The sequence below is a fragment of the Malaclemys terrapin genome, chromosome 25 (assembly GCF_027887155.1).
Source record: "Malaclemys terrapin pileata isolate rMalTer1 chromosome 25, rMalTer1.hap1, whole genome shotgun sequence".
Lineage (NCBI taxonomy): Eukaryota > Metazoa > Chordata > Testudines > Emydidae > Malaclemys > Malaclemys terrapin.
The window spans coordinates 202,149-229,307 of record NC_071529.1 but is presented as its reverse complement, the minus strand read 5'-3'; the positions used below and the strand labels follow the sequence as shown (position 1 = coordinate 229,307).

The 27,159-nt window shown below is 52.8% G+C and overlaps 1 protein-coding gene across 1 annotated transcript in view; it reads right to left on the bottom strand.

Moving 5' to 3' along the window:
• Positions 1-4,446: 4,446 nt before the first annotated feature.
• ZNF157 (zinc finger protein 157) overlaps positions 4,447-27,159 on the bottom strand; it is a 148,011-nt gene continuing 125,298 nt past the window's right edge. The window contains exons 6-7 of the mRNA XM_054014341.1: positions 10,975-11,407; positions 4,447-4,545 (exon numbers count right to left, since the gene is read on the bottom strand). Of these exons, the coding sequence (XP_053870316.1) occupies positions 4,447-4,545; positions 10,975-11,407 (532 nt within the window). The remainder of the gene's footprint in view (positions 4,546-10,974; positions 11,408-27,159) is intronic.

Below are 27,159 nucleotides of genomic sequence, written 5' to 3'. Positions count from 1 at the left end.
TCTGATACTGATCCACACCCAGGAGCTGCCGCCTCAACTACTGGGTCATTTTGGTTCCCTCCTGCTGTGGTTTCCATCCTGCTAATTTACCCAGCTCTATCTCTGTCTCTCCCTATGCTGAGTCTCTTCACCGAGACACCCCCCTACCTCCACCCCCAGCAATTCCACAATGGCTGGTTCTCCGCTTTCTGCACTTTTCTATCTGCCTCCCCCCGTCCTCCTATCTGGCCTCTGACTTTGCCTGCATAGTGGTGGTGATCTATTTTCATCTTGCCAGCCCTTCACCATCCCTGCAGCAGCTGGGGAGGGCCCATGATGGAGTGACATAAAAAGTCCTTTGTGTATCAGAGAATCAAGCCCCCCAATATTCACTATCCCCTAGGCACCCCTGAGAAGTGCTGAGCCTTATTCAGAGATAATAGGGACCATGTATAACACTCACATGTCTACTCTGTGTGACAGATATTGCAACCACATGCAGCATTTGGGGGACTATCGAATTAATTTTATGAATGTTCTTTTTCTATCCCCTGTATAAATGGTGCCTATACATGTTATATGTACCTTTGTGGGCTCAGGATTGTCATCTACTTCATTGGGGAGGGTTACTCCATCTCCTCCAGGAGCTACAAACCGTGGAGAGTAATTACTGCTGGGACAGGAAACAGCTCCAGAGAAATACCACCCCTAGGGAGAATTGCACAAACTAGTTCCGAGCAGGTCTCAGAAGCCCAAGAGGACAAAGATTTGGATGTGAACTGACCAGAGTCCTGGATCTTGGGTTACAAACTCATGTGACCTGTTAACCATGAGGGCCAACCCTTAGAGAAAGTATGAAAGACTTTGGCCCCTATCAGAGCGTCCCATGTGTAAGACGAGAATCCTTTGGGATACGTGTAATGTGCTCAGACCTTTGATTGGTTTCTGGTAAGCTTTCTCTGTCAGGCTTTTGTCCTGTAATGTTCCCTGCTTTGGAAGAGCTGTTTGGTTTCTGATAGCCGCTGGCACACACTGTTCATAGCCCTGGGACAGAAAGCAAAGTACAAGTGTTGGGCTTTGGTCAGGCCTGCTGGGAAAACCACAGTGAATTGAAGGGGGGCTGCAATCCCAAAACCCCAGTGTGGAGGGAGAGGGAGGTGGGTCCTTGCCCAGAGAGAGGTGACAGCTGGAGACCTGAGACCTAAGGGACATGCCTTGAGCAGACCCCAGAGGGGGTCAGAGGTGCAGTTACCCCAAGCCTGCGATCCTCTACACTCATAGATGTGTCTAGGGCACTGCATGGGGGATGTGGTGTTCGCCTCTAATGCAGAGCACTGTCTTACCGTTTGTCCTACTGCTGAGTTAATGCCACTCCCAGCCCCTCGCCAATTTCACTTCCATTTGTCGTACATTTCACAGCAACTGGACCTGACCATCCAATTGTTGCCTCCCTAGGCGGGGAGGCCGTCCTGCCCTGCCACCTCTCCCCCAGGATGAGCGCTGAGAACATGGAGGTGAGATGGTTCCCATTCAAGTTCTCTGCAGTGGTGCACCTGTACCGTGATAGGCAGGATCAGTAGGCAGAGCAGATGCCAGAATATCCAGAAAGAACTGAGCTCTTGAAAGACGACATCACCAATGGGAGAGTATCTCTGAGAATACAGGCTATCCAAGCCTCGGACAATGGGCACTATATGTTATACTCAGTCTGGTGCCTCTTTTGAAGAGGCTTTATTGGAATTACAGGTGGCTGGTCAGTAACTTGTTGTGATACTTGGCCGTCTTCAACAGGGTAATAAGTGGAGTCAGATGGTTCATTGTGAGATGACACCTGATTTGTCTGATTATAGTGGGTCGGTAGTAGTTAAGGGTTATTCTAGTTTACTGTTTGACAGTGGCTTTTTAAGGTCTTTAAAATCCACACACAGACTTAGATTGTCTTGAAAATTGCTGTGGAGTCTGGGGTAGAGTTAGTGGGCTAAATTTAAGTCAGTAGAGCAAGGGGTTAATGAGAGACACAAACACTCCTGATAAGTCAGGTGATATTAATATATTGTGGTTATTACAACTTTTTTGTGCACATCTGGGGCCAAACAATGGTTGATCCTCCCCAGACTGATGTCAGCAGCTGGGATTAATTTTGGCTCGGGCCTGGTCTATGCATGGGAGAAGTGAGGATTTTCCCCCCTTCCCAACAAGGACAGGGGTCAGGCCTCCTGCTTTTTACCTGAAGGTGCTGCCAGAGAGACAAGAAGGGCCGAGGTGTAGCCTTAACTTAAAAATACCATTCGCAGTGCATGTGCTGAAACCATAGGATATTCCACTCATTGGCACCAAGATTGGTTTGACGAAAATGAGGACAGTCTAGCATTAATTAAACAGAAAAGTAATGCATTTTGTAGCTGGCAAAATGACTCCTCTAACCAACAAAAACCTTAGGTCAAATTGTCCTTGAATTGGCTCCACCCTCCTCAAGGACAATCTGGGAACGTAAGGGGGTTGGGTCTTTGGAACTTGGCCCATATCTAGCTTTTGTTGCTTGAAAGAAGCTTCTCATGTCATCCTGGTCTATGAAATCCTGGATCTCAGAGGCCTTCTCTTGCCACCACTTGTGTTTGATGTCACATAGGAGGTGAGGGTGTTTCATCTTGCAGGCTGGGATGCCTTTGGCCAGATTTTCATAACAGCTCAGCACCCAGCAATCATCATGCTTCTCAGTGGAGCTGCGGGAGGGAACACTTCTTTGTTGGTGGTGTAGTGAGGACTGTGTTGGAATTGCAAGCTGTCACTTTAATAGGTGCACACAGCCAGCTGTGTAAGTTGGATTTACACTCCAGCCTGCCACGCACTAACAGTTCCTATGGACGAGCCTATGTAAAGAAGATGGGTGAGTTGTGCCCACTGCCTTAGGGAGCAGCCCCCTCCCCACCCCCCTTGTGGGTTCTTGTATGTTAAGATTCTGGATTCTAAGGAATAAAGTCGTGTTACGCTGCAGCCTTCCAGCCAGTGCATTTAGGGTTGTAACTAACTGCCCTGTGTGTGCTGTGCCCAGCACAGTTCTCAATGGGGTCGGGGAGGGAATTCTCCTTTGTTCTCACTGAGAGCTGCTGGGTGCTCAGTGTTAATGAAAATCTGGCTAATGAAGTCATTTTCCTGCAAGCACGAGAGAGCCCTGGATATGGCCTGAGCATCGCTACTTAGAGGACATCTGAAACTCCCACATCACAGTAACAGCTGCACTGTGGGCCTTGTCCAGGACTGCGTTTGGACTCTGGCAAAACTCCTGTTGCCTTAAATGAGAGTTTTGCCCAAATCAGAACTAAGGATCAGGCTGTAACTTGTATTCAATTGCACAAAAGGCAGTAGATGGAGAGCTCCACAGCTAGGGTCACCCCGCTTGCCCTGGGGATGTATGCTGTGGTTTTTCATTTCACAATCACACAATGGGCTTGATCCTTCCTGCGTAACGAAGTCAGCAGGAACTACGAGAGTGCTAGCAATCACCTTGCTGTAGGCTGGCTCTTTGCAGACTGACTGCAGAGCCCTAAGATTGCATGCTCCCTACACAGCCCCCAGCCTGCAAACAGCCCCAAGAAACCCCTCAGGATTTAAAGTGAAAGCCTGTAATTGCTATATAGTTTTCAATACACTACACTAATCACTTAGCAAGGACATTGCTATTCATTGCTCTAGGCCAGGCGTAGGAAACCTGTGAGTGCGGGAAAACCTTCACTGACAGCTTAGCACTCATGAAACATCGGAGAATCCACACAGGAGAGTGACCCTATGGATGCTGTGAGTGCGGGAAAAGCGTCACTTGGCACTCAAACCTTATTACACATCAGAAAATCCACACTGGAGAGAGGCCCTATGAACGCAATGTGGGGGGAATATGTATTGACAGCTCATCACTTACGAAACTTGCAAGAATCCACATTACAAACAGATCTTATGAATGCTGTGAGTGTGGGGAAAGCTTCACTCCGAGCTCAGGCCTTATTAGACATCAGAGGCTCCACATCTCATAGAGACACTAGATGCTGTGAGTGTGGGAAAAGCTTCTCTCAGAACTCAGCGTGTACTCAGGGCCTGTAGGAGAGAGGGGCTGATTCCCTGGGCTCCTCCTGGTTCTCGAGGAAGGAGTCAGTGACTCTTCTCTGAGAACCATCTTTTGGATCTTATGGTGTGTGTGTGTGGGGGGGGAGGGGCGATGGGTCTAGGCCAGCCTGGGACCCTGTAATTAGTGCTCAGTTGAACCACGCAGAGCTCTGGCTTGAAGTCCCAGCTCCTTCCCCTGTCACTGAAGGAGGAAGGGCCCAACATTGCCTTGCACTGACGGCCCTGGCCAAGGATGGCCAGTGGGATCCCAGCTAGGCAGACAGACTGGAAAATGGATCTTCCAGTCTCTCCTTTCCAGGCCTCCCCAGCATTAAGATAAAATTGCCTCCGCACCCCTCCTCATTGGGCTCACCACCAAGAGGTATTGGGGCCTGTCTGTATCTGGGGATTCTGCCAGCAGCTCCCCAGCATGGCACCAGGGAGGTTGGCCAAGACCTTGTGCAGAGCCTATAACAGAAAGGAGAGCCACAGGTCAGGGGCTACACCTGCCACAGGACAGTAAGGGGTGGAACGCACCGGTGAGACCCCAAACACATACCCTGGCATCTCTGATTCACATCCTACTGCAGGCTTTGTCCCCGACCATTTCCTGTTTCTCTAGATGAGACATTTTCACAAATGTCAGAATGCCTTGGCGCTCAACACCATGAAACAACCCTTTCTCCTCCCCAAAGGGCTTTAATGCCTGTTCTCTCTCCCAGACTCACTCCTGCCAGAAATTACAGACGTGTCTCTCTTCCCATTGCACAGATTGGGATGCTGAGGTACAGAGAAAGGAAATGACCTACCCCAGGTCACACAGCAAAGCGATGGCAGAGCTAGAGAGAAAAGTCAACAGTTCTCACTCCCGCTGTCATCAGCAGACAACAAGACCCCAGAGGGAGGGACAGAGTCCAGCAATTGGGGGGGGGGGGGATTTTCATCTACACAGTTCTCTGTTAAAAAATCCCATGAACATTAAACAAGTTTGGTTTGTGGAATCATGAATCAATTTGGATGAAAATTCTTTGCAAAAATATTTTGTTTACAAACCAAAAGCATCTCCCGTTTGTGGCATCCCGTTAAACTGTCTCTTCACACACAAAGAGGACAGGAGTACTTGTGGCACCTTAGAGACTAACAAATTTATTTGAGCATAAGCTTTCGTGGGCTACAGCCCACTTCTTCGGATGCAAGCCCAAGAAAACTTATGCTCAAATAAATTTGTTAGTCTCTAAAGTGCCACAAGTACTCCTGTTCTTTTTGCGGATACAGACTAACATGGCTGCTACTCTGAAACACAAAGAGGACACACTTTGATTTAGAAATGAGATAAGATGCTTCAGTCAGGGCTAAGTAGTTGCTCCCCTTAATGATTTAAAGATAATAAAATACCAGTAAAATTGACTCTTTCAGCTATTACACAGCAGAACCCCATTGATCGCATCTAACTGGGACCAGGTGGGGCCAGATCAGCTAATCAAACATTTGGACACCCAGGAGAATGGGAAAGCACAAGGCTGCAGCGCCATCTAGCGGCCACAGGAGGAATCGCCGGCTGCTGGACCTGTGTGCACTGGTGGTTTGGTTAACATGGACAGATGCATAATGCAAGGTTGGGAAAACGGGGATCTGCTGCACAACATCATAATCTGCAATGACTCAACCCGATAGGACACTTCCTGTGCTACACTGCTACTAGTGACCCTCTCAAACAGGTCCCCACAGCTCCCCAGCCTCCCCCCACCAGGAGGCAGGTGTGAGAGGCTTGTTATCCCTAACCGACAGAGGGAGAACCCAAGGCTGAGAAAGGCGAAGGGCCTTGTCTTACATCACACAGCGTGTCGGGGCAGAGTTGGGAACAGGACCCGGGTGTCCTGACTTTCAAACTAACCATCAGTCTGGAGTTTCACACTCTGAATGATCAGAACAAAGTGACCTCAAATGAGCTACAGACCAACCACCATTCACAGTGATTATTCAGCAAGTGTTATAGAAGCACTAGCACGTCAGGAGAACCAGGACCGGCTCAGAGACAATCAATGGTGAGAAGGAAGGAGAACAATTCACCAAGCAGATGATTGGTTCTGGCTTATTTGCTGGGCCTTAAAAGAGAACAACAAAGTCCTGAGTCTCCTCTCTGTCACTAGATCCCCTGCTCAGCCAATCAGCATAGAGTCTCTGGCGGGAGGCTGAGGGTTCCCCAGACGGCCCAGGGATGGCTCATGTCACCAGTGAGGTTCGCTCTCAGAGCAGTCTTCCTGTCCCATCTCTTTGGGAGGGCCTCCCTCCACGAGGGCTAGAGAGCAGCCCCCTCCTCACCAGTGGGAAGGAGGGAAGTAGGAAAAAGGGAAACCAAAAATGATGAACCCCAATGTCCCCATGACTCTAATGGACAAAGGCCTAGGTGGTAAAAAATTCTCCCACCTTAACCTAGTGTTTTCCATGCCTTGAATTTGGCCAGCACCAGGTGGGTCAGGCTGCCTAGGTACCAAACCTCTCTGGGGCTCTTACCTGCTCCACAGGGACGTCTGTCTTCTCGCTAAATTAGCAGTGGGAAAGGGGAAAACTTCAGAGAGGCTCCTCCTCGCGCTCACAGACATGACCCAGAATTCTCTCTCAGTCCTCGAGGGGAGACCTTGAGGAGGAGACTCCCTGCAGCAAAGCCATTGCCCCCACCCTGCAGCCTCTTTTACCTGCCCGTTGTCATAGACTCTCTGTGAGGTCTCCGCCTCCCAACCTCCTGTGACCAATCAGCTGAGGTCCTGCAAAAGGCTATTGTGATGTCACTGCCCTGGCCAGCCCCTTTGCATGTTTGAGCTGCTCCCGCTGTGTCACACCCCCACCCCCAATCATTCAGTGTTAGTTCTGGGATCAAGCAGGCAACACATGGAAACATCAGCGGCTGCTCAATGTGCCACACTCAGCTTTGCAGAGATTTGGAGATGTTAAGGCAAGAAGAGACCTTTGGATCATCCAATCATGGAATCATAGGACTGGAAGGGACCTCAACAGGTCATCGAGTCCAGTCACCTGCACTCAAGGCAAGACTAAGTACTATATAGATCATCTCTGACAGGTGTTTGTCTAACCTGCTCTTAAAAATCTCCCATGATGGAGATTCCACAACCTCCTTAGACAATTTATTCCTGTGCTTAACCACCCTGACAGTTAGGAAGTTTTTCCTAATGTCCAACCTAAACCTCCCTTGCTGCAATTTAAGCCCATTGCTTCTTGTGCTACCTCACAGGTTAAGGAGAAATTTTTTTCTCCCTCCTCCTTGTAACAACCTTTTAGGTACCTGAAAACTGTTCTCATGTCCCCTCTCAGTCTTCTCTTCTCCAGACTAAACAAACCCAATTCTTTCAATCTTCCGTCATAGGTCATGTTTTCTAGACCTTTAATCATTTTTGTTGCTCTTCTCTGGACTTTCTCCAGTTTGTCCCCATCTTTCCAGAAATGTGGTGCCCAAAACTGTACACAATAATCCAGTTGAGGCCTAATCAGCGTGGAGTAGAGTGGAAGAAGTACTTCTCGTGTCTTGATTTCAACACTCCTACTAATACATCCCAGAATGATGTTGGCTGTTTTGCAACAGGTTACATTGTTGACTCTTATTTAGCTTGTGGTCCACTATGACCCTTGGATCCTTTTCCGCAGTACTCCTTCCTAGGCAGTCATTTCCCATTCTGTATGTGTGCAACTGATTGTTCCTTCCTAAGTGGAGCCCTTTGCATTTGTTCTTATTGAATTTCATCCTATTTACCTCAGCCCATTTCGCCAGTTTGTCCAGATCATTTTGAATGTTCATCCTATCCTCCAAAGCACTTGCAACCCCTTCCAACTTGGTATCATCTGCAAACTTTGTAACGGTACTCTCTTCTGGCCTGACTGTGAACCACTGATAACTACTCTCTGGGAACAGTTTTCCAACCAGTTATGCACCCACCTTATAGTAGCTCCATCTAGGTTGTATTTCCCTAGTTTGTTAATGAGAAGGTCACGTGAGACTGTATCAAAAGCCTTACTAACGTCTAGATATAGCATATCTACCGCTTCCCCCCATCCACAAGGTTTGTTACCCAGTTAAAGAAAGCTACCAGGGGTTGGTTTGACATGATTTGTCCTTGATAAATCTATACTGGCTATTGCTTATCACCTTATTATCTTCGAGATGTTTTCAGATGGATTCCTTAATTATTTGCTCCATTCTCTCTCCTGGTACAGAAGTTAAGCTGACTGGTCAGTACTTGCCAGGCTTGTCCTTATTTCCCTTTTCATAGATGGGAACTACATTTGCCCTTTTCCAGACTTCTGGAATCTCCCCCATCTTCCATGACTTTTCAAAGATAATAACTAAAGTAAAACTAGTCCATTGGGTGTGTGAGCAGGTAAATCGCCTCCCTCGCCCAGCAGCGCCCCCAGGGCAATGACCCAATGCCTCCCCCCTACCACAGGGACAGAGGCTGAAAGTCCATCTGATGCCCCCCCCACCCTCCCTCCGGAACACTCCTTGGGCCTGCAGCTGCTGGGGGGAGGCACAAGTGGCACCTCCTTGGAGGAATTTCCCAGGGTGGGGGAGGGCTTTACACCTTCCCTACAGCCCCTTTGGCCCGCACTAGCCAGCATGGGAGCCAGAGCACAGTGGTGGGCTGGGTCCAGACTTCAAGAATGTCTCTTGATGTAGGGTCCAAACCCGGGATACTGCCTTGAAGTGCGTAGGGGCTGGTTCTCTGAGGGACTGGACCCCTGTACTGCCCACGGACTCCAGATGCAGTTGGAACAAGGTCCCTGCAGCCCTGTAGTTCAAAGAGATAAACGGAGGTACCCAAAATGAGGCCATTGTTGTACATTTAGGCCTTACCGCCTTGCCCATTAACAACAGCAGGTGGGCTAAGGCTCATTGTCAGTCACTGTTTATACTTGATCACGGCTGACCTGGTCCTGGTCGTAAGCAGAGGCCTGGCAGTGAAAGGTCCTGATTCTATCCCCAGCACCCAGAGACAGATGGTCCCTCAGGGATGTAATAACCCTGGGGGATATTTTACACTCATGATCTTTCCCACGGGCTGGGGAATTCCACAGTCTCATCCCAGGGCTGAGAACCTCAAGGTTAAGTTGCACAAAGTGAAAATAACTGAAAAGTGATCCCTGCATTGCACACTGTGCTGTGCTGCCCTGGGTAGATGTGGCTTTAAGCTGGTGTCCAAGCCGCATCCCACTCTCAACAAGGCCTGGGCCAAAAGAGCTGATATTCAGTGGCACTCACATTGCCCGGGGCCTGGCCACCGGCCCGGGGGGCTCTGCGTTTTATTTTAATTTTAAATGAAGCGTCTTAAACATTTTAAAAACCTTATTTACTTTACATACAACAATAGTTTAGTTATATATTATAAACTTATAGCAAGAGACCTTCTAAAAACGTTAAAATGTATGACTGACACGTGAAACCTTAAATTAGAGTGAATAAATGAAGACTCGGAATACCACTCCTGAAATGTTGCCGACCCCTGACCTAGGGGTTACAGTGGACAAGAAGCTGGATATGAGTCAGCAGTGTGCTCTTGTTGCCAAGAAGGCTAATGGCCTATTGGGCTGCATTAGTAGGCGCACTGCCAGCACATTCAGGGAGTGATTATTCTCCTCTATTCGGCACTGGTGAGGCCACACTTGGAGTATTGCGTCCAATTTTGGGCCCCACACTACAGAATGGATATGGACAAATTGGAGAGTCCAGGGGAAGGAAACAAAAATGTTTGGGGGATGGGGGGGCTGGAGCACATGACCTATGAGGAGAGGCTGAGGGAACTAGGCTTATTTAGTCTGCAGAAGAGAAGAGTGAGGGGGGATTGGATAGCAGCCTTCAACTACCTGAAGGGGGGTTCCAAAGAGGATGGAGCTCGGCTGTTCTCAGTGGTGGCAGATGACAGAACAAGGAGCAATGGTCTCAAGTTGCAGTGGGGAAGATCTGGGTTGGATATTAGGAGGGTGGTGAAGCACTGGAATGGGTTCACTAGGGAGGTGGTGGAATCTCCTTCCTTAGAGGTTTTTAAGGTCAGGCTTGACAAAGCCCTGGCTGGGATGATTTAGTTGGGGTTGGTCCTGCTTTGAGCAGGGGGTTGGACTAGACACCTCCTGAGGTCCCTTCCAACCCTGATCTTCTATGATCCCAAGTCAGTCTCCTGAGGGTTGGAAAAGAAAGTGTCAGACGTGGGAGTGGGCAGGGAATTCCCACTGAACCTCAAAGCACAGAGTGACCTGTCCAATCTTATAGCCCTGGTTCCAGCTATTGAGAAAATTGCTTCTGGGCTTTTTCTAGGCTAGTTCAGATCATTTGTAGATGTGTCGTTTGGGTTATTTTTTTTCCTCTCTCTCTCTTTCTTTCAGTATAGTGATGCTAAAACTTTTGTAACTAATACAACCAAATAATGAGATGAATAGTGAAGCAGGTTTAGCTACTTCATAAGAAAATGGGTAAATTTATTTCCCTGATTTTGAGTCTTAAAAGATTTTCTGAGATTTCAATTTTTGAATGTGCAAGTGTTTTATTGCCCATCCTGAACTGTGGGTTTTCTCTCCTGGTGAAGGCTGTTTGGTCACATACTTTGATATTAGCTTAGTTTGACAGGATGTAGCTGAGATTTATTGAGGACTTGGGGGACGGGGGGAACCGCCCCCCAGCACTCACCGGCAGTGCGGCTGGAAGTCGGGGAGCGGAGCAGGCTGGGGCCGGGTCGCTCTACTTATGGGTGAGAGCAGGCCCGACCGCTTCTGGAGTCCTCAGGGGAGTGGGGACGGAGCAGGGGCGGGGGCTGGGGAAGAGCTGGAGCAGGGGCTGGCGCCCCACACAGCTGCGCACTTTGCGTATGGGTAAGGACGGCCCTGAGATGCCCTCACAGCATCTATAAGGTCTCTCCCCGTGTGAATTCTCTGATTTACAATGAGATCTGAGCTCACACTGAAGCCTTTCCCGCACTCACAGCACTGATAGGGTCTCTCTCCTGTATGCCTTGCCTGATGTGTAATTAGGGTTGATTTCTGACAGAACACTTTCCCGCATTCATGGCATTCATAGGGACGCTCTCCCATGTGGATCCTCTGATGTATAATAAGACCTGAACTCTGTGTGAACATTTTTCCACACTCAGAGCACTGATGAGGTATCTTTCCCTTGTAGATATTCTGATGTCCAATAAGGTCTGAGCTGACAGTGAAGCTTTTCCCACACTCACAGCATTCGTAGGGTTTCTCTCCTGTGTGGATACTCTGATGGTTAATAAGGGTAGAGCTCGAAGTGAAGGTTTTCCCGCACTCACTGCATTCATGGGGTCTATCTCCAGTGTGGAATCTCTGATGTTTTAAAAGGCCTGAGTGGTTAGTGAAATGTTTTCCACACTCAGTGCATGTGTTATTTCTCTCTCCTGTGGGTATTCTCAGCTGGGCTGTGGTTTCCAGGAGGTCCTGGTCAGTTACCTGACAATTAATGGAGTTACCCACTTTCTCCGCTGGCTGGTTTCTCTGCTCCCTCTCTGGCCTGTGCTGACTCTCACAGGCTTTGCCCTGCACACGATGCTGGGACACATTCCCTCTGGAGCCGTGCGATAATCCCCCATGTGGTGCCACTTGCTCAGAATCTTCCTGCTGAGGATTCTGCTTCTTCTCCTCACTCACCATCCCAGCACCTGCTGGGACAGAGAGAGAAACCTCAGAGACAGGGATGGAAAGGGGAAAACAAACCAAAATTAGAGCTGGACAGACAGAAAAGAAACCTAGTAGCTGGATTCTCCACAACTCTTCCCCATAGGGGAGAGAGGAGGGGAACAATTCTGCCTCCACATCCCCTCGGGGAGGGAGCTCTGCCAGGTGTCAGTCAGGATGCGCAGGAAGCCATGAGCGACAGCTGCCCTGAGGATACACGGCCTCCTGGGGATACTCCTGAACCCTGAGAGCTCACAAGGCTTTTAGGGACTCCCAGCTGTTTCCTTCGGGCACTGAGAGCTTTGAGTTGGTTTAATGATCCCTCACCTGTGCAGGCACCTCTGGGGATCTCTCCTTCCTCACAGCCCTGGAGATCCGGGACCCACGGCTCCTCCCCTCATTCCAGCTGGGAGATCACATCAGGTTTGGAAACTGGACACCCTGCTCAGGAGAAAGAAAACAAGGGAGATCAGGGAATTCATGGGACGTTTCTATTACTTTAACCCCAGCCCATTTTACAGTAGGGAAAGGCTGGGGGCAGCTCCCCAGGTGCAGGAGACTCTGCGTATGAGGGATTTAACTCTCCCCATCTCTGCTGGGAACACACACAGCCAGACACTGCTCAGCAAAGGGGCTCCTAAAACACAGAGACAGGAACTCCACGTTCCAGGAAGTTAAGGCCCCAGCCAGAGGGGAAGTTACCCTGGACCTGCTTCTTCATCCCAGAGAGAAACCCCGAGAGAATGGGGGAGTTGTAGGAGAGCTGGGACCGTTGAGCACGGGCTGGTGGAATTCAGCGCAGTGAGGAATAGGAGGGACGGGGGGTGTCACCAAACATCGTATCTCAGGACGTGTCTACACTTGAGACAACACGACTGGAGTGCTGTAGTGGGTCAGTGTAGATACTCAGCAATGGGAAGGTTCTGCTGTTGGGGTAGGTCATCCACCTCCCCCAGAGGCAATAGCTAGTCCACAGAAGCATCATTTTCTGCATAAAAAACAACTATTCTAACTACCCTAAATTCCACAGGTGAATTCAGATGGCCTTGAAATGTGTTGGTTTCTATGGTCATTCATGGACGGGTTACTGGTCCCAATATGGGGTGACTAGTTAAAGATGTTCCTGAGATTCAGCCCCACCACCCTAGGCAGCTTTTGACAAAATCATCTTGGTCTTGAAATGTTTTTTGCACAGAGCTGGGGCTGAAACTGGTTCTGAATGTCCCTGGACTGATCACAGTCACTTGGCGTTGATCTGTTAATACAGGACACCCCTGTCTTCTGCAGGAAACCAGCTCTGAAAGCCAATAGCTGTGGAATCTGGAATCTCAGAGCAGCACAAGCCAAACTGAGCAGTCGCTGACCTGGAAATGCACACGTGCTGACAGACTATGAACTGCACGAGGGTTGCCAGCAATCTGCTGGCCCAGGGAAAGGTTTGCTCAAGGGGATGGGCTGCGGCCACTGAACCTGAATGACACCCATGAACTGAAGCCTGAGCCCGAGCTCCGATAGCTTTCACACTATGTGTGTGGTGCATTTTTCTTGCATTCGGCAGAAGTTCCTCTTGGAAGCTTTGCTCTTTTATACCAAAATGTTTGTGTGAAGATTAATAGTTTAAAGTTCTCTGAACTAAAAAACCCACTTTCTTGCCCAGTCTGCACTTAAACTTTTTGCTAGCCTAGCTCTGTCTGATGGGGGTGTGAAAAATCACCCCGCTGACCAACACAGCTATGCTGGGAAAAGCTCTAGGGTAGACATAGCTATGGGGGGGGGAATCAATTAAAAAATCAAAGGTAATTAAATACCCATAAACTACATCCATGCAGAGGTCAAGAACATGCCACAATTGCAACACAACCTTCATTTTGCCCCTTCCCTAACCCTAGAGCTGGCAATAGCCACTGGAAATGGTTCAGTAAGGCTGGGGCAAAGGTTTATAAACTACCAATGGAAGTGGAGGCTCCTCCATCTCAGGAAGTCTTCCCGTGAAGATTGGATGCCTTTGTGGAGGCTGATTAGTCAAATAGAAGGTATTGAGCTCAGTACAGCTGTAAGTGGATGAAATTCCTGGCCTGTATTGTAGATAGTCCTTTCTGGCCATAGAAAGCTACAGCTATGAAGAACGACTAAGAAGAACATGCCACCGTTTGTGTTGTGTTCCACGGATCGAAATACCAGCATTTTCCTGCATGTGTGTCAGCTGTGGATGACTGGGAGCAGCTTGGCAGAGATGTGACTGTGATAGGAAGAGAGCTGCATGTAAAACTTGGGGGCCTAGTCTGCCTCATGCCCGTGCTAAGGGCTGGAGGCTGGGTCCGTGAAGGTGCACAGGGGTGAGTTCTTGTCACCGAGATTGTCAGCATCCTGGTGACATATGTGCTAGTGATCCTCAGGGCTCAGTGAGAGCTAAGCGAAGTCTGTGACTCAGGAGGAAACCTCGGGGCGAGGGGAAAGGGGTGATCTCACTTTGCAGGTCCGAGCTGGTTTGTGTGGAGTGGGAGCAGTGTGTGAGTGCCGGCCAGGGGTCAGAAGTTTCTGTTTGTCACATTGGACCTAAATCCAAGTTTTGCCCGAGCAAAGAGAAGATGTCAGACTTCGTGCTGTGCTGCCCCTGTGCGCTGTTCCCAGAGCGTCCTGTAGCAGGGGAGGGCAGAGCGCTAGGGTGTGTGTCACTGGCTTGTTGGGGTGTTGCTAAAACAGGGCAGAGTAGAGGTTGCATTGTGGGGATGCCATAAACCTTAACTCTGCATTTCCCCTCCTAAGAACCGAGGGGACAGGAACCCTTACCCAGCGAGGTCACGTTCTCATAGTTTTCCTGCATGACGTCTCTGTAGAGGGCTCTCTGAGCAGGGTCCAGCAGAGCCCCCTGCCCCGCGGTGAAATACACAGCCACCTCCTCGAAGCTCACCGGCCCCTGAAACAACAGGTGCCCCCACTCAGTGCCTGATGCCCCAGCCACAACTCCACTATTCATGGGGGAAAGGAGCCAATCAAATGGAAGCTCTGAGGGGCTCACAGTCAGAGGCCAACCCCCAAACCACTCATAAGAACAGCCAGCCTGAGTCAGACCAAAGGTCCATCTAGCCCAGTATCCTGTCTGCCGACAGTGGCCAGTGCCAGACGCCTCAGAGGGAATGAACAGAACAGGGAATCATCAAGTGATTCACCCGTCGCCTATTCCCAGTTTCTGGCAAACAGAGACCAGGGACACCGTCCCTGCCCATCCCGGCTAATAGCCATCGATGGACCTGCCCTCCATGAATCTATCTACTACCAGAGCATCCAGGAAACACCCAGGTGAGGGGACGAAGAGAGAGCCCCTGGTCTCTCCCAGCAGATCCATCACACACCTACTAGCCAGGGGCTGATACAGGAGATGGAGCCCTGGCAGGGTCCAGGGACAATTCCCTGGTAGATACCAAGACCCTCCTCATTGCGAGGAGCTGATATGAAGGGAGGGGCAGGGCCCCTAAACTGCCCCTTTCCTATTTCGCAGCTGCCCTTGGTCAGTCGGGTCAGGCTCCAGCACTGGGAGCCTGGTCAGTGTTTCCTAACCTCACCTAGGTGGGTTGTTTCCTCTCCCACAAATTAGGGCATTTCCCCTCCGAACCGCATGGCTCTGATCCTAGAATCCAGGGCACTTATTAAACAAGTCCCAGCAGGTTTGTCACCCCCGGCCTCCTCCCTTACTCCACCCTGGGAATTTCCTGCCCCGCTCCCACCTCCAAACCAGACCCAAATCTTCCCACCCCCTGTGTATTGCTGCCCCCTCCCTCCTGCAGCAACCCACCAGCCACCCGCAAGAACTCCTACCTGAACTGGCTCCGCTGCAGCCATTTCTCTGCCCTGTGCCAAGGGCTGGAGCGAAGCGTGGGCGTCGTTCTGCAGCCTGGCCGGGCGAGAAGGGCAGTTGTGGAGGTGGGAGAACAGGCTTTAGGTACGTTCACATCACGATTCCCCAGGTTCTTTCCCTGCAGACAGACCCCGAGATTCTGCCACGCTGGGCGATATGTGACAAGGAGAGAAAAGGGGATGAACTGGAGGGAATTTCTACAGACAGGGAAAGCGCGGGCGGGGCATGAAGCTTCCCTGGGCGGGGGAAAGGGGGACTAGCTCCCTGCCCCGCCTCTGCAGCCCGAGACTCCGCCCCTGCTTGCCCCCTCCTGCTGCTCCCCAGGGTCTCTCCTCCACCCCCTCCCACATAGGACAGTGGGGTGAAGGGGGAGCGGAGAGGCAGGGCGAGGGTGGCAAGGAGGGACCCGGCAGGTGGGGGGCGGATGAGGAGGCACAGGTGGCAAATTGTAGGGGCTCGTGGTGCCTGGGCACCAGGAATATTCCTGGCCTGGGGCCTGGCTCCACAAATGTTTGGTGCCAGGTCTCCCTCGGCCCCGCCTGCCGCTGCCCCAATGTACTCCCCCTTCCCTGCATGTCCCCCGGCCCCACCTGCTGCCCCTGGACACTCCCCCCCCGCACAGGCCCCGGTCCCACCTGCTGCCCCAGGCGATTTAAAAAGACTTGTCCCTGTGCTGTGGCCCCTGGGTGGGGTGGGGGGGGCAGCAGTGCGTGGAGACCCCCTGTCCTACCCCACCTAGGAGCCGCTGCCAGAGGGGGGTGCCCCAGGTAAATTCCGCATCCCCCACCCGCTCCCAGAGCCTGCACCCCACCCACTCCCCCCGCACCTCTTCCCATCCCCAAACTACCCCCCTGCACTCCTCACTTCTCCTGCACCCTCACCCCTGCCCCATCCCAAAGCCTGCACTCAGCACCCACACTCCATCCCAGAGCTGGCACCCCACACCCCCTCCCACACTCCCATTTCCTCCCAGAGCCTGCACGCCCGCCCCCTCACCCAAACTCCCTCCCAGAGCCTACATCCCTCCCCCTCCTGCACTCAAACTCCCTCCTGGGGTCTACGCCCCTCCCCCCTCCTGCACCCGCACCCCCACCCCTGCCCCAGCCCAGAGCAGGGAAGGGGCAGAGCAGGGGCTGGAGAGACACGTGTTCACCGTTCCGGTAAGTGGCTCTCAGTCCCCCCCCCGCAACTCCGGCTCCCCCATTCCCTGCCCCACAGGTGGGACCCCTCCCCCCCGCATCTCCCAGCTGCACAGACAGTTCAACCCCACCCCCCGCCCCACTGACCTCCCCCCATCCCAACTCCGGCTCCCCCCTCCCCGACACCACCCCACAGGGGACCCCCCCCGGCTCCCAGCTGTGCCGGGGCCACTCCCAGGCGCCCCTGTGCGGAGTCACTTTCCCCGGGGTCTCCCCCTGGCCCCAGGGGTTACCCCGTGTCTGATCTCTGCGGCTGTCCGCCCTACTTCCCTCCCACCGCTACTGAGCCCGGCCCCTTCTTGTGCGTCTGGCCGGGCTGCAGCCAGCGCCTGCCCCGGGATCGCCGGGAGACGGAGCGTCCTGGGCAGCAGGGCCGGGCCCAGATCTCCGGCCAGTGGGGGGGAGAGGGGGAAGGGGCATGACCCACAGCCCCCTGCACCACCGCGCCACATTGCCATCTTCTCTCTGCCCCCCCCGCCCCTCCATTGCCAGCCTCTGGCTGCACCCCCCGCCTCCCTTGCCAGCCTCTCCCTGCCACCCTGCCCCCCCATTGCCATCCTCTCCCTGCCCCCCCTGCCTCCCCATTGCCAGCCTCTTCCTGCACCCCCCATTGCCAGCCTCTCCCTGCATCCCCCGCCCCCCATTGACAGCCTCTCCCTGCATCCCCCCATCCCCCATTGCCAGCCTCTCCCTGCATCACCCCTGCCCCCCATTGCCAGCTTCCGGCTGCGGACACGTCCGGTGAGGGGCGTTTGAACCCTAACAACCGCCTGGTTCCTAATGTCCTGGGGAGCGTGTGGAGCAGCATCGCCCAGACAGTTCGGGAAGCCCCTTGTGTGATGTTACGTGTTCAAAACCAGGGACCCTCCATAGGCCACAGCTGTGACCCAGCTCTGTTGGGCTGTCCTCTGAGAGAGGATCCGCTCCAGATCCGGCTGGGGTCACGGGGCACTGGGGCGACGGGATAGCCCGTGTCTCTGGGACAGGCTCGTCTGGGGCTGGCTGGACCAGGGAGGAGCAGTGCAGAGGGATTGCTGCACAAGTGAGCCTGTGTCAGGCGTGTTTGTGCTCATTGCACATCCGGCACCGACCCCTGGTGCTGGTGGGTCTTGCTCAGAGACAGTGGCCTTGTCCTCCTGCCCCCAGGATCCCGCACAGACAAGGCAGCTGCACATTTTTTGTGTCATTTCCTATATTTGTACAGCTCCCAACCTCAACATCCTGGGGAGCCAAACCGACCCCCCCCCCCGACTCATCATCAGACCAAGGCCCTTTGATCCACCAGGCGCAGACCTCTGCCCCTTGAGCTGCAGCGTAACCAAGAGCAGTAGCTGTTTCCCTGCCCATGGCCCAGGCACCAGAGGGGGTGAGCTAGTGCCTCTGGACAGTCAATATCGCCTAGACGAAAGAAAGTTTAGCCCGAACAGGGACATTAGCTGGTTCAATGGGACATGAGGGTGACAGGGATGTTGTCGTGGGGCAATCAGGTTGGTCAGGCATGACTTGCCCTTGGTGAATCCATGTTGACTGTTCCTGATCACTTTCCTCTCCTCCAAGTGCTTCAAAATGGATTCCTTGAGGAACTGCTCCATGACTTTGCTGGGGACTGAGGTGAGGCAGACCGGTCTGTTCTCTTTCTTCCCTTTTTTAAATATGGGCATTATATTTGCCTTTTTTCCAATCGTCTGGGACCTCCCCGGATCATAGAATCATAGAAGATCAGGGTTGGAAGGGACCTCAGGAGGTATCTAGTCCAACCCCGTGCTCAAAGCAGGACCAACCCCAACTAAATCATCCCAGCCAGGGCTTTGTCAAGCCTGACCTTACAAACCTCCCTAGGTTACCCATTCCAATGCTTCACCACCCTCCTAGTGAAAAAGTTTTTCCTAATATCCAACCTAAACCTCCCCCACTGTAACTTGAGACCATTGCTCCTTATTCTGTCATCTGCTACCACTGAGAACAGTCTAGATCCATCTTCTTTGCAACCCCCTTTCAGGTAGTTGAAAGCAGCTATCAAATCCCCCCTCATTCTCCTCTTCTGCAGACCAGTTCCCTCAGCCTCTCTTCATAAGTCATGTGCTCCAGCTCCCTAATCATTTTTGTTGCCCTCCGCTGGACTCTTTCCAATTTGTCCACATCCTTCTTGTAGTGTGAGGCCAAAAACTGGACACAGTACTCCAGATGAGGCCTTACGAATACCAAATAGAGGGGAATAATAACATCCCTCGATCTGCTGGCAATGGGCCTACTTCTACAGCCCAAAATGCCGTTAGCCTTCTTGGCAACAAGGACACACTGCTGACGCATATCCAGCTTCTCGTCCACTATAACCCCTAGGGCCTAGGTCCTTTTCTGCAGAACTGCTGCCTAGCCACTCGGCTAACTCCAGTGCATGCTTCTGGGACTCCCTCTGGATCTCCGTAGCCCTCTGGTGGTCAGCCTCTTCCTTGGCCCTTTCTGCTTCAACCCTTGCCTTTTCAATTTCCAAAGCTCTTTCATGGGCAGTTGCCTCTGCCTCCCTTTTTGCTTTTTCTTCAGCCTCAAATCTGGCCAATTCTAGCTTCTTTTGTGCGTCCCTTTCTGTCATCTTCCCCCCACCCCCAGAGTAAGAAAGAAACAAGAAAAACTGGTTTTGTGATTTCTTTTGCAAATGTTAATTGTATGCTAGCTATCACCGCTGGACCTTCTAACAAAGCCCTTGTTAGAAAAACTTAACCTGTTTGCCTTCAGGTGAAGAGAGATAAGATCTGTATCTCTCTTCACTGCTTCCCCAGCAGTCCAAAGGAGAGAAAAAAATCTACTGGCTTTTGGTTCCTTTGAATCCCACCTCTACCACCATGTTATAGGTTTCACCCCCTCTCTGAACTTTAGGGTACAGATGTGGGGACCTGCATGAGAACCCCTAAGCTTAATTACCAGCTTAGATCAGTATACTGCCATCACCAAATTGTTTAAACAACCATTTATGAGTTATTTGGGAACTTTGTCTTCCCCCCAAAATATCTCCTTCCCAAGTACTATAACCCTTCCCTGGGTAGCCTTGAGAGACTTCTCCACCAATTTTCTGGTGAACACCGATCCAAACCCCTTGGATCTTAAAACAAGGAAAAATCAATCAGGTTTTAAAGAACAGACTTTTAATTAAAGAAAAAGGGTGAAGGGAAAACCTCTGTGAGATTAGCATGCCAGCTATTCTCACAGACAACAAATTAAAAAACACAGAGGATTTTCCTCTGGGCAAAAACCTTAGTTACACAAAAGAAAAACCCAATTTAATTCCCCCTCTTATGCAAAACGAAGTTACAAAAGGAAATAAACATAAGCTAATTTATTCCTTCTTTAATACTCACTACCCTGGTTGATTCCTGGATCTTTTCACTCCGGCACAGAACTTAATGATGAGAACAAAGGAAAAACTTCCCTCCTTCCTCTTGAAAAATCTTGTCCCCCCATTGGTTCCTCTGGTCAGTTGTCAGCTAGGCTAGGTGAACTTCTTAACCCTTTACAGGTACGAGAGGCATTAACCCTTAACTGTCTGTTTATGACAACCACCTTCTGGGTTTGTCAGCAGTGACCTTTGCGGGGCTTTACTCTGCCTTTTTTGGTCCCTGCTGCAGCCACCACTTTCTTAGGACTATTCCTGGACATGGGCATGGTGGCCTTTCTGGGAATCCCGGCAGCTCTAGCCAGCTTCTTGGTGGCTATTTTCCTGCTCAGAGCCACTGGCTGGTTCTTGTGGCTTGTCGTGGGGCCCAGCTACCGCTGGCTGACTGTGAAGGAGCCAAGGTGCCGGTGATCTCTGCTAACCCCTGAGCCCCAACTGGATGTGGTTCTTGTTCTTCTGCACAGCATCGCTCGTGGAGAACAAGGACCTGCAAATGTGCATTCATATTCTATCACTGTTTGAACAAGGAGGAGTCCTGTGGCACCTTAAAGACTAACACATTGATTTGGGCATAAGCTTTCATGGCTGGAACCCACTTTGTCAGATTTGTTAGTCTTTAAGGTGCCACAGGACTCCTCGTTGTTTTTGCTGAAACAGACTAACACAGCTCCCCCTCTGAAACGTATCTTTGTTTAACCGATGAAAGCAAACTAGAGCCTCAGAGGACCGGAACTGATTTTAGACGATGGACAGGTTTGCTCGGCGTTTGTACATTTCAACAGGGAAAATGTTGATGTTTAAATTCATTTCACATCCTCATTCAGCAGAACTCCTGAACAGCAGGAGATGCTGCTATCAAAAGCTGCTATCAAATCCCCCCTCACTCTTCTCTTCTGCAGACTAAATAAGCCCAGTTCCCTCAGCCTCTCCTTGTACATCATGTGCCCCAGCCCCCTAATAATTTTCCTTGCCCTCTGCTGGAATCTCTCCAATTGTCCACATCCTTTCTCTACTGGGGGGACCAAAACTGGATGCAGTACTCCAGGTGTGGCCTCACCAGGGCCGAATCGAGGGGAATAATCACTTCCCTCGATCTGCTGGCAATGCTCGTACTAGTGCAGCCCAATATGCCGTTAGCCTTCGTGGCAACAAGAGCACACTGCTGACTCAAATCCAGCTTCTCATCTACTGTAATCCCCAGGTCCCTTTCTGCAGAACTGCCGCTTAGCCAGTCGGTCCCCAGCCTGTAGCAGTGCATGGGATTCTTCCGTCCGAAGTGCAGGACTCTGCACTTGTCCTTGTTGAACATCTGGCTGGGCCTGAGCCCCCTTCCGAGGGGCGATGGGGTTCAGCGGGTCTGTGCTGTGTCCCCTCCTGAGGGTGAGGGATGACGGTGAGCGAGATCCCCATGTGCAAACGATCTCCTCGCACGGTGGCTCACAGCGCTCTAGGCCAGCACTGAGTGTCCCAGAGAGGAGCAGGGAGAGGCCAGGCCGGGTTGGGATTTTGGAGGAGTGATGTGGTTGGTGTGGAGGGCAGTTCAGGTCTCCGGATGGCAGGGGTGCTCTGCACCTCTGACCTCGCAGGTGCCTTATCACTAGTGTGCCCTTCCCCCCCCCAATTGTGCCCCTCTCCCGTCTGCACTAGCCCCTGGAGGGCCGTGAGCGCAGGAGTCAGAGCGAGTCCCTGAGGGTTGGTAGCCTCCTGCCCTGAGCCTCAGAGACCCTTTCCACCACAGAGACGGCTGGACATTTCATCTCCGTGCTCCCCTCTGGTTGCTACCTGATGCTCCTGCACTAGCATGATCCGCTCTCTGTCCTGTGGGACCCCTCTCGCGGGTGGGGTCTGCAGAGCCCCGTGCTAAGGGGCTGATCTGCCATCCTAGGCAGAGGGACACGCCATCCAGGTGAGCCATGGGCGTTGAGCTTGGTGACCAGGAATGTGCCCTGCACTGAGCTGCCGGCATGGCATGGGCTGGCCTGTGGGGGCAGGTGGGCTGCTTGGTCTCACACTCCGGCCCCTCTGCAGCTTCCTGACTGGGAAAGTGATTTTAAAAGAGCATCTCGATGGCCATGGGGCTGATTGCTGAGGGGAAGCTGCCCGGCCACCTCTCCTCACGCCGTCCCTGCAGCGCGGCCTGGCATAGTTCATTGGTGCAGGGGTAGAGCCCTGCTGCACTGGGGAGCGTCACGGAGGAACGGCTAGATGACGCCGTCGCCAAGGAAAACAAGTGTCCTGTTAACCACACAGTGCCCTGAGCTGAGCGAAGGAGACCCTGTGCCCCCCCCCGCTGCCACTGACCTACCCCTGCTGGCCCCTCCCAGAGAGTAATGGGGCCATGTGCTTTCATCTGAGCTTATCTGACCCTGTGACATACGTGGGTCAATGTTGCTCCTGCCCCTGGCCCCGCACCTGCTGCTGTTGCAAACAGGCCCCGTTGAGGGGGAACTGCCAAAGAAACCCACCGCAGGAGCATTCAACTCAGAAAGGGGAACTGCACAGACGTGAGGGGGCTCGTTAAATGGAAATTAAAGCAACACGCCAGGGTGAAATGCCAGCAAAGCGCACGGAGACTGTTTAAAAACACCATGCTAGAGGCTCCCACTACATGTATCCTGCAAATAAAAAACAAACCAGTGCGAGGATAAAAAAAATTCCCCCAGGGCTAAACAGCCGAGTAAAAGAGGCACTTTGGAAGTCAAATCCTAGTGAGGAAAATATAAAGAAGCATAAACTCTGGCAAGTCAAATGCAAAGTATAATAAGGCCATAAAAGAACGTGAAGAGCAACTAGCTAAGGCACAACAACTAACAGCAAAGTACTGGTTAAGTACATGGGATGCAGGAAGTCTGCCAAACAGTCAGCAAAGCCACTAGGCGATCGAGGCGCTAAAGGAGCACTCCAGGAAGACCAGGCCATTGTGGAGAAACTTCTGTCTTCAGTGCAGAGGATGCGGAGGAAATCCATACGCGCCAGCCCTGCTTTTTAGGTGACAGATGCTAGAATCACCCATCGGGTTAGAAGGGACTGCAAGTTTCAGGGAGGGCGTTTGGGTGCAGGAGGGGGTTTGGGGTGTAGGCTCTGGGAGGGGGTCTGGGTGCTGGGTGCAGGCTCTGGGCTGGGACAGAGGGTGGGGGTGTGGGATGGAGTTTGGGTGCTGGGTGCAGGCTCTGGGGTGGAGCAGAGGTTGGGGTTAAGAAGGGGTGCAGAAGGGGGTGCAGGCTCTGGGATGGAGTTTGGGTGCTGGGTGCAGGCTCTGGGCTGGGACAGGGGTTAGGGGTGCAGGAGGGGGTGCGGGAGGTGGTTTGGGGGCTGGGTGCAGGCTCTGGGCTGGGACAGGGCGTTGTGGTGTGGGAGAGGGTTTGGGAGCTGGGTGTAGGCTCTGGGCTGGGACAGGGCGTTGGGGTGCGGGAGGGAGTGCAGGGGGTGGGGCTCGGTCAGGGATGAGGAGTTTGGGGTGCAGCAGGCAGGCTGCCCTGGGGCTGAGGTGGGGACCAGAGGGGAGGATCCCCCCAGGGACAAGGCACTCACCCAAGCCCTGCCAGGCTTCTTCTCAGGAGGTCCTGCGAGGATAAGCCCCTGGCTCCCTCGGATTCGACTCAGAATCACCTGCCGGGGTGGTGAGGGGGGCAGGCTGCCATGCGCCTCCTCCCTCCGCAGGCGCAACAGCCGCCTCAGCCTGCCCCCGGCACTGCTCCCTTGTAGCCCGCAGTGGCAGCGGCTGGCCAGGGAGCGCAGCGTGGAGCTCCAGGGGGCAGGCAGGGATACTCGGCGGAGGCGTGTGGGGGTGGCAGGCAGGACGGGGGGAGAAACCTTGCCCTGAACATTGGTGGACCCAGACCCCCCAGGCCCTGAATTTACTGGAGCCCGGGCACCACGGGCCCATATAACTCACCGCCCTGGCAAGGTTCATCTAGTCTAACCCACCCATCTTCTCTCTTCCGGCTGGGATCCCTTGACTGCAGCAGCTCCCCAGATGTCCTAGCTCTTCTCTTTCCCTTACACCCTTCACTTCTCTGGCCATTGGTTTGCTGCATCTCTGAGTCCTCTCTCTATATGCCCTGGCCCAGCAGCTAGTTACCCAGGCTACCCTCCCTTTGCCATCCCTGGGGGTATCCTGGGCTGTCAGGGCTGCAGGTTTTGGCCCATGGTCAATCCAGGCGCTACGGCTGCTGCACACCTACGTGGTGACTCCTGCAGCCCATCGCCCAACTGCGGGGCCATATTCTGCAGGGTGGCCTCCCTGGCTGAGATTCTGGGAGCAGAGAAACCCTGGGTTCGAGAAGGAAAATGACCCCACCAGAACACTCTGGAAATGGCTCCCAGAGACGTCCCAGTGACACCCGACTGTGCAGCCCGGGGGTTCTCTGGCAGAAATTCTCCTGCTTCTTCATTGTCACCGCGGGCAAGAGTCTGGCAGTGGGAATGGAGAGGGGGTGTCTGCAGGCAGAGCCTTCCATGGCTTTCTGAATTGGAGCCTGACAGAGCTTGTGCCCATGGTGGTGAAGGGCCCAGTTTCAATCCCCACCCGTGCCCATGGGGTCTCTGTGGCCACGGGTTCTCTTACCCATCACTGCAGGCTGTGCAGGAGGTGGAGGAGAACCTGGCCATGGAGGAGGCAGCGTCTCTGGGTCTGAGCAGCACCGGAGCTGGGGGAGCCAGACGGGAGCTTCTGGTACGGGAGGTTTCACGTGCGGTCCATGGAGCTGGAGAGGACAGAGCTGGGCCCAGCGTCCTGGGGCAGCTCCTCAGTTAGTTCCTGTAAGACCCAAAGGAGAAGGTCAGATTCAGGCCCCACTGACCCCTGGGCACTTCCCAGAGAGGCTGCCCAGACACAGCCAGCAGGATTCCCTGGCAACACAGCTGGGCCCTGTCCTCCCGATTCCCTCCTTCCCTTCCAACTTGGCCCTTGCCCAGCCTCTCGCAGCTGCCCCTTACCTTTCTACCCCAGCCTCAGCTTACCCTCCAGTCCCACGATTCCCCACCTGCCCCCAGCGCTTACGCCCAGAATTTCCTCTTGGCGGTGCCCAGACCTCAGCCCCAGGAATCCCTGCTCTCTGCTGTCCCCTCCAGTGCCCTGCCCAGGGGAGCCCCCTCCTTGTCTGAGGTCTCCTGCTCTCCCGCCAGGTCCCCACAGCCATCTCTCACTCATCTCTCACTCTCACCGCTGTCTTCTCCACCAGGGCCGCTTTGGAGCAGGGTCATTCCAGGCTGTGCGGTGAAGCACATTGGAGTGGGGGATGGAGGGGAGGCGATTTCATAGAGTTTCATAGAGCTTAAGGCCAGAAGGCACCATTGGATCATCTCATCTGACCTCCTGAATGTTCCAGGCCATTAAATTTCACCCACCTACAGTCTGAGTCTCTCACTGTAGGTCATTTTCTCCAGCTCTCAGATCATTTGTGTGACTCTTTTCTGCACCCTCTCCAATTTAACACCATCCTTTAAAACACAGACACCAGAACTGGCTGTCACTATTCCATTATCTCTCTTACCAATGCTATAGAGAGAGGTAAGATCCCCTCCCTGCTCCTACTCATTACTGCCCTATTTACGCATCTGGGCAAGGGGGACCTGGCCATGGAGGTGGAGGAGGGCTTGGCCTTGCCCTCCTCCTCATCCAAGTCATCCTCTTCTGCTTTTTTCTTCATGACCACATGCTCCATTCCCATGGCAAAGTCCTCCCAGTCCTCCACTTCCTCCTCTACAGCCAGGTCCTCCCTCTCCTTCTCCGTGGCCAGGTTTTCCTCATCCTTTTCCTCCTTCTCGTTTTCCTCTCTGGCCAGGTCCTCTTGTCCTCCTCCTCCATGGCCAGGTCCACCTCCTTCTCTTCTTCCCCCTGCATCGGCACATCCTCATCCTGCTCCATTCCTGGGTCCTCCTAGTCTATAGCCAGGTCCTCCCCCTCCTCTTCTTCTTCCCCCTGCATGGCCACATCTTCCTCCTTCTCCTCTGTGACCAAGTCCTCTTCCTCCTGCTCCTTCTCCGTGGCCAAGTCCTAATCCTCTTCCACTTCCTTTTCCTCCATAGCCAGTACCTCCTCTTCCTTCTCTTCTTTCTCCTGCATGGCCACATCCTCATCCTCCTCCATTACCGGGTCCTCTTCCTTCTCCTCCTCCTGGTCCAGGTCCTCCTTGTCCTCCTCTGTAGATTTGGCCTTCTCCTTTTGCTCCGTAGGCAGGTGCTCCTCTTCCTCCTCTTCCTGCTCCATGGCCAGGTCCTTCTCTTCTTCCTTTTGCTCCATGATCAGATGTTCCTCCACCAGGGCCACGTCCTTCTCTTCCTCTTCCTTTACCTTCTTCTTCCTCCTCCTTCTCTGTGGTCAAGTCCTCTTCCTCGTCTATGGAGAGCTCCTCCTCCTCCTCTTCTGCTCACAAATTCTCCTCCTCCTCTTCTTCCTCTTCTGCAGACACGTTCTCCTCCCCCTCCTCCTCCTCTTCTTCAGACACGTTCTCTGCTCTTCCTCCTCCTCTTCTGCAGACACATTCTCCTCCTCCTCCTCCTCTTCTTCCTCTTCTGCAGACAGGTTCTCCTTCTCCACTGTGTCCAGGTCTTCCTCCTCTTCTTCCTCTTCTGCAGACAGGTTCTCCTTCTCCACTGTGTCCAGGTCTTCCTCCTCCGCTGTAGTCATGTCCTCCTCCTCTTTTATGGCTAGGTCCTCCACCTCCTCCTCTTTTTCTGTGGTCAGGACTTCCTCTTCCTGCTTCTCCTCCTCCTCTGTCTCTAGATCTTCCTCCTCTTCCTCTCTTTCTGTGGCCAGATCTTCATCCTCCTCTGCCTTTTCCTCAGGGCCAAGGTCCTTCTTCTCTGACTGGTCCATGGGGATCTCTGCATCAGAGAGACAAGGGCAGAGAGTGACTCTTGCTGGGGAGGGGGGAAGAGGAAGGACAGGGGTGTGAAGGGATAGGGAGAGAAGATTTAATGTTTCCCCCTCCCATGTA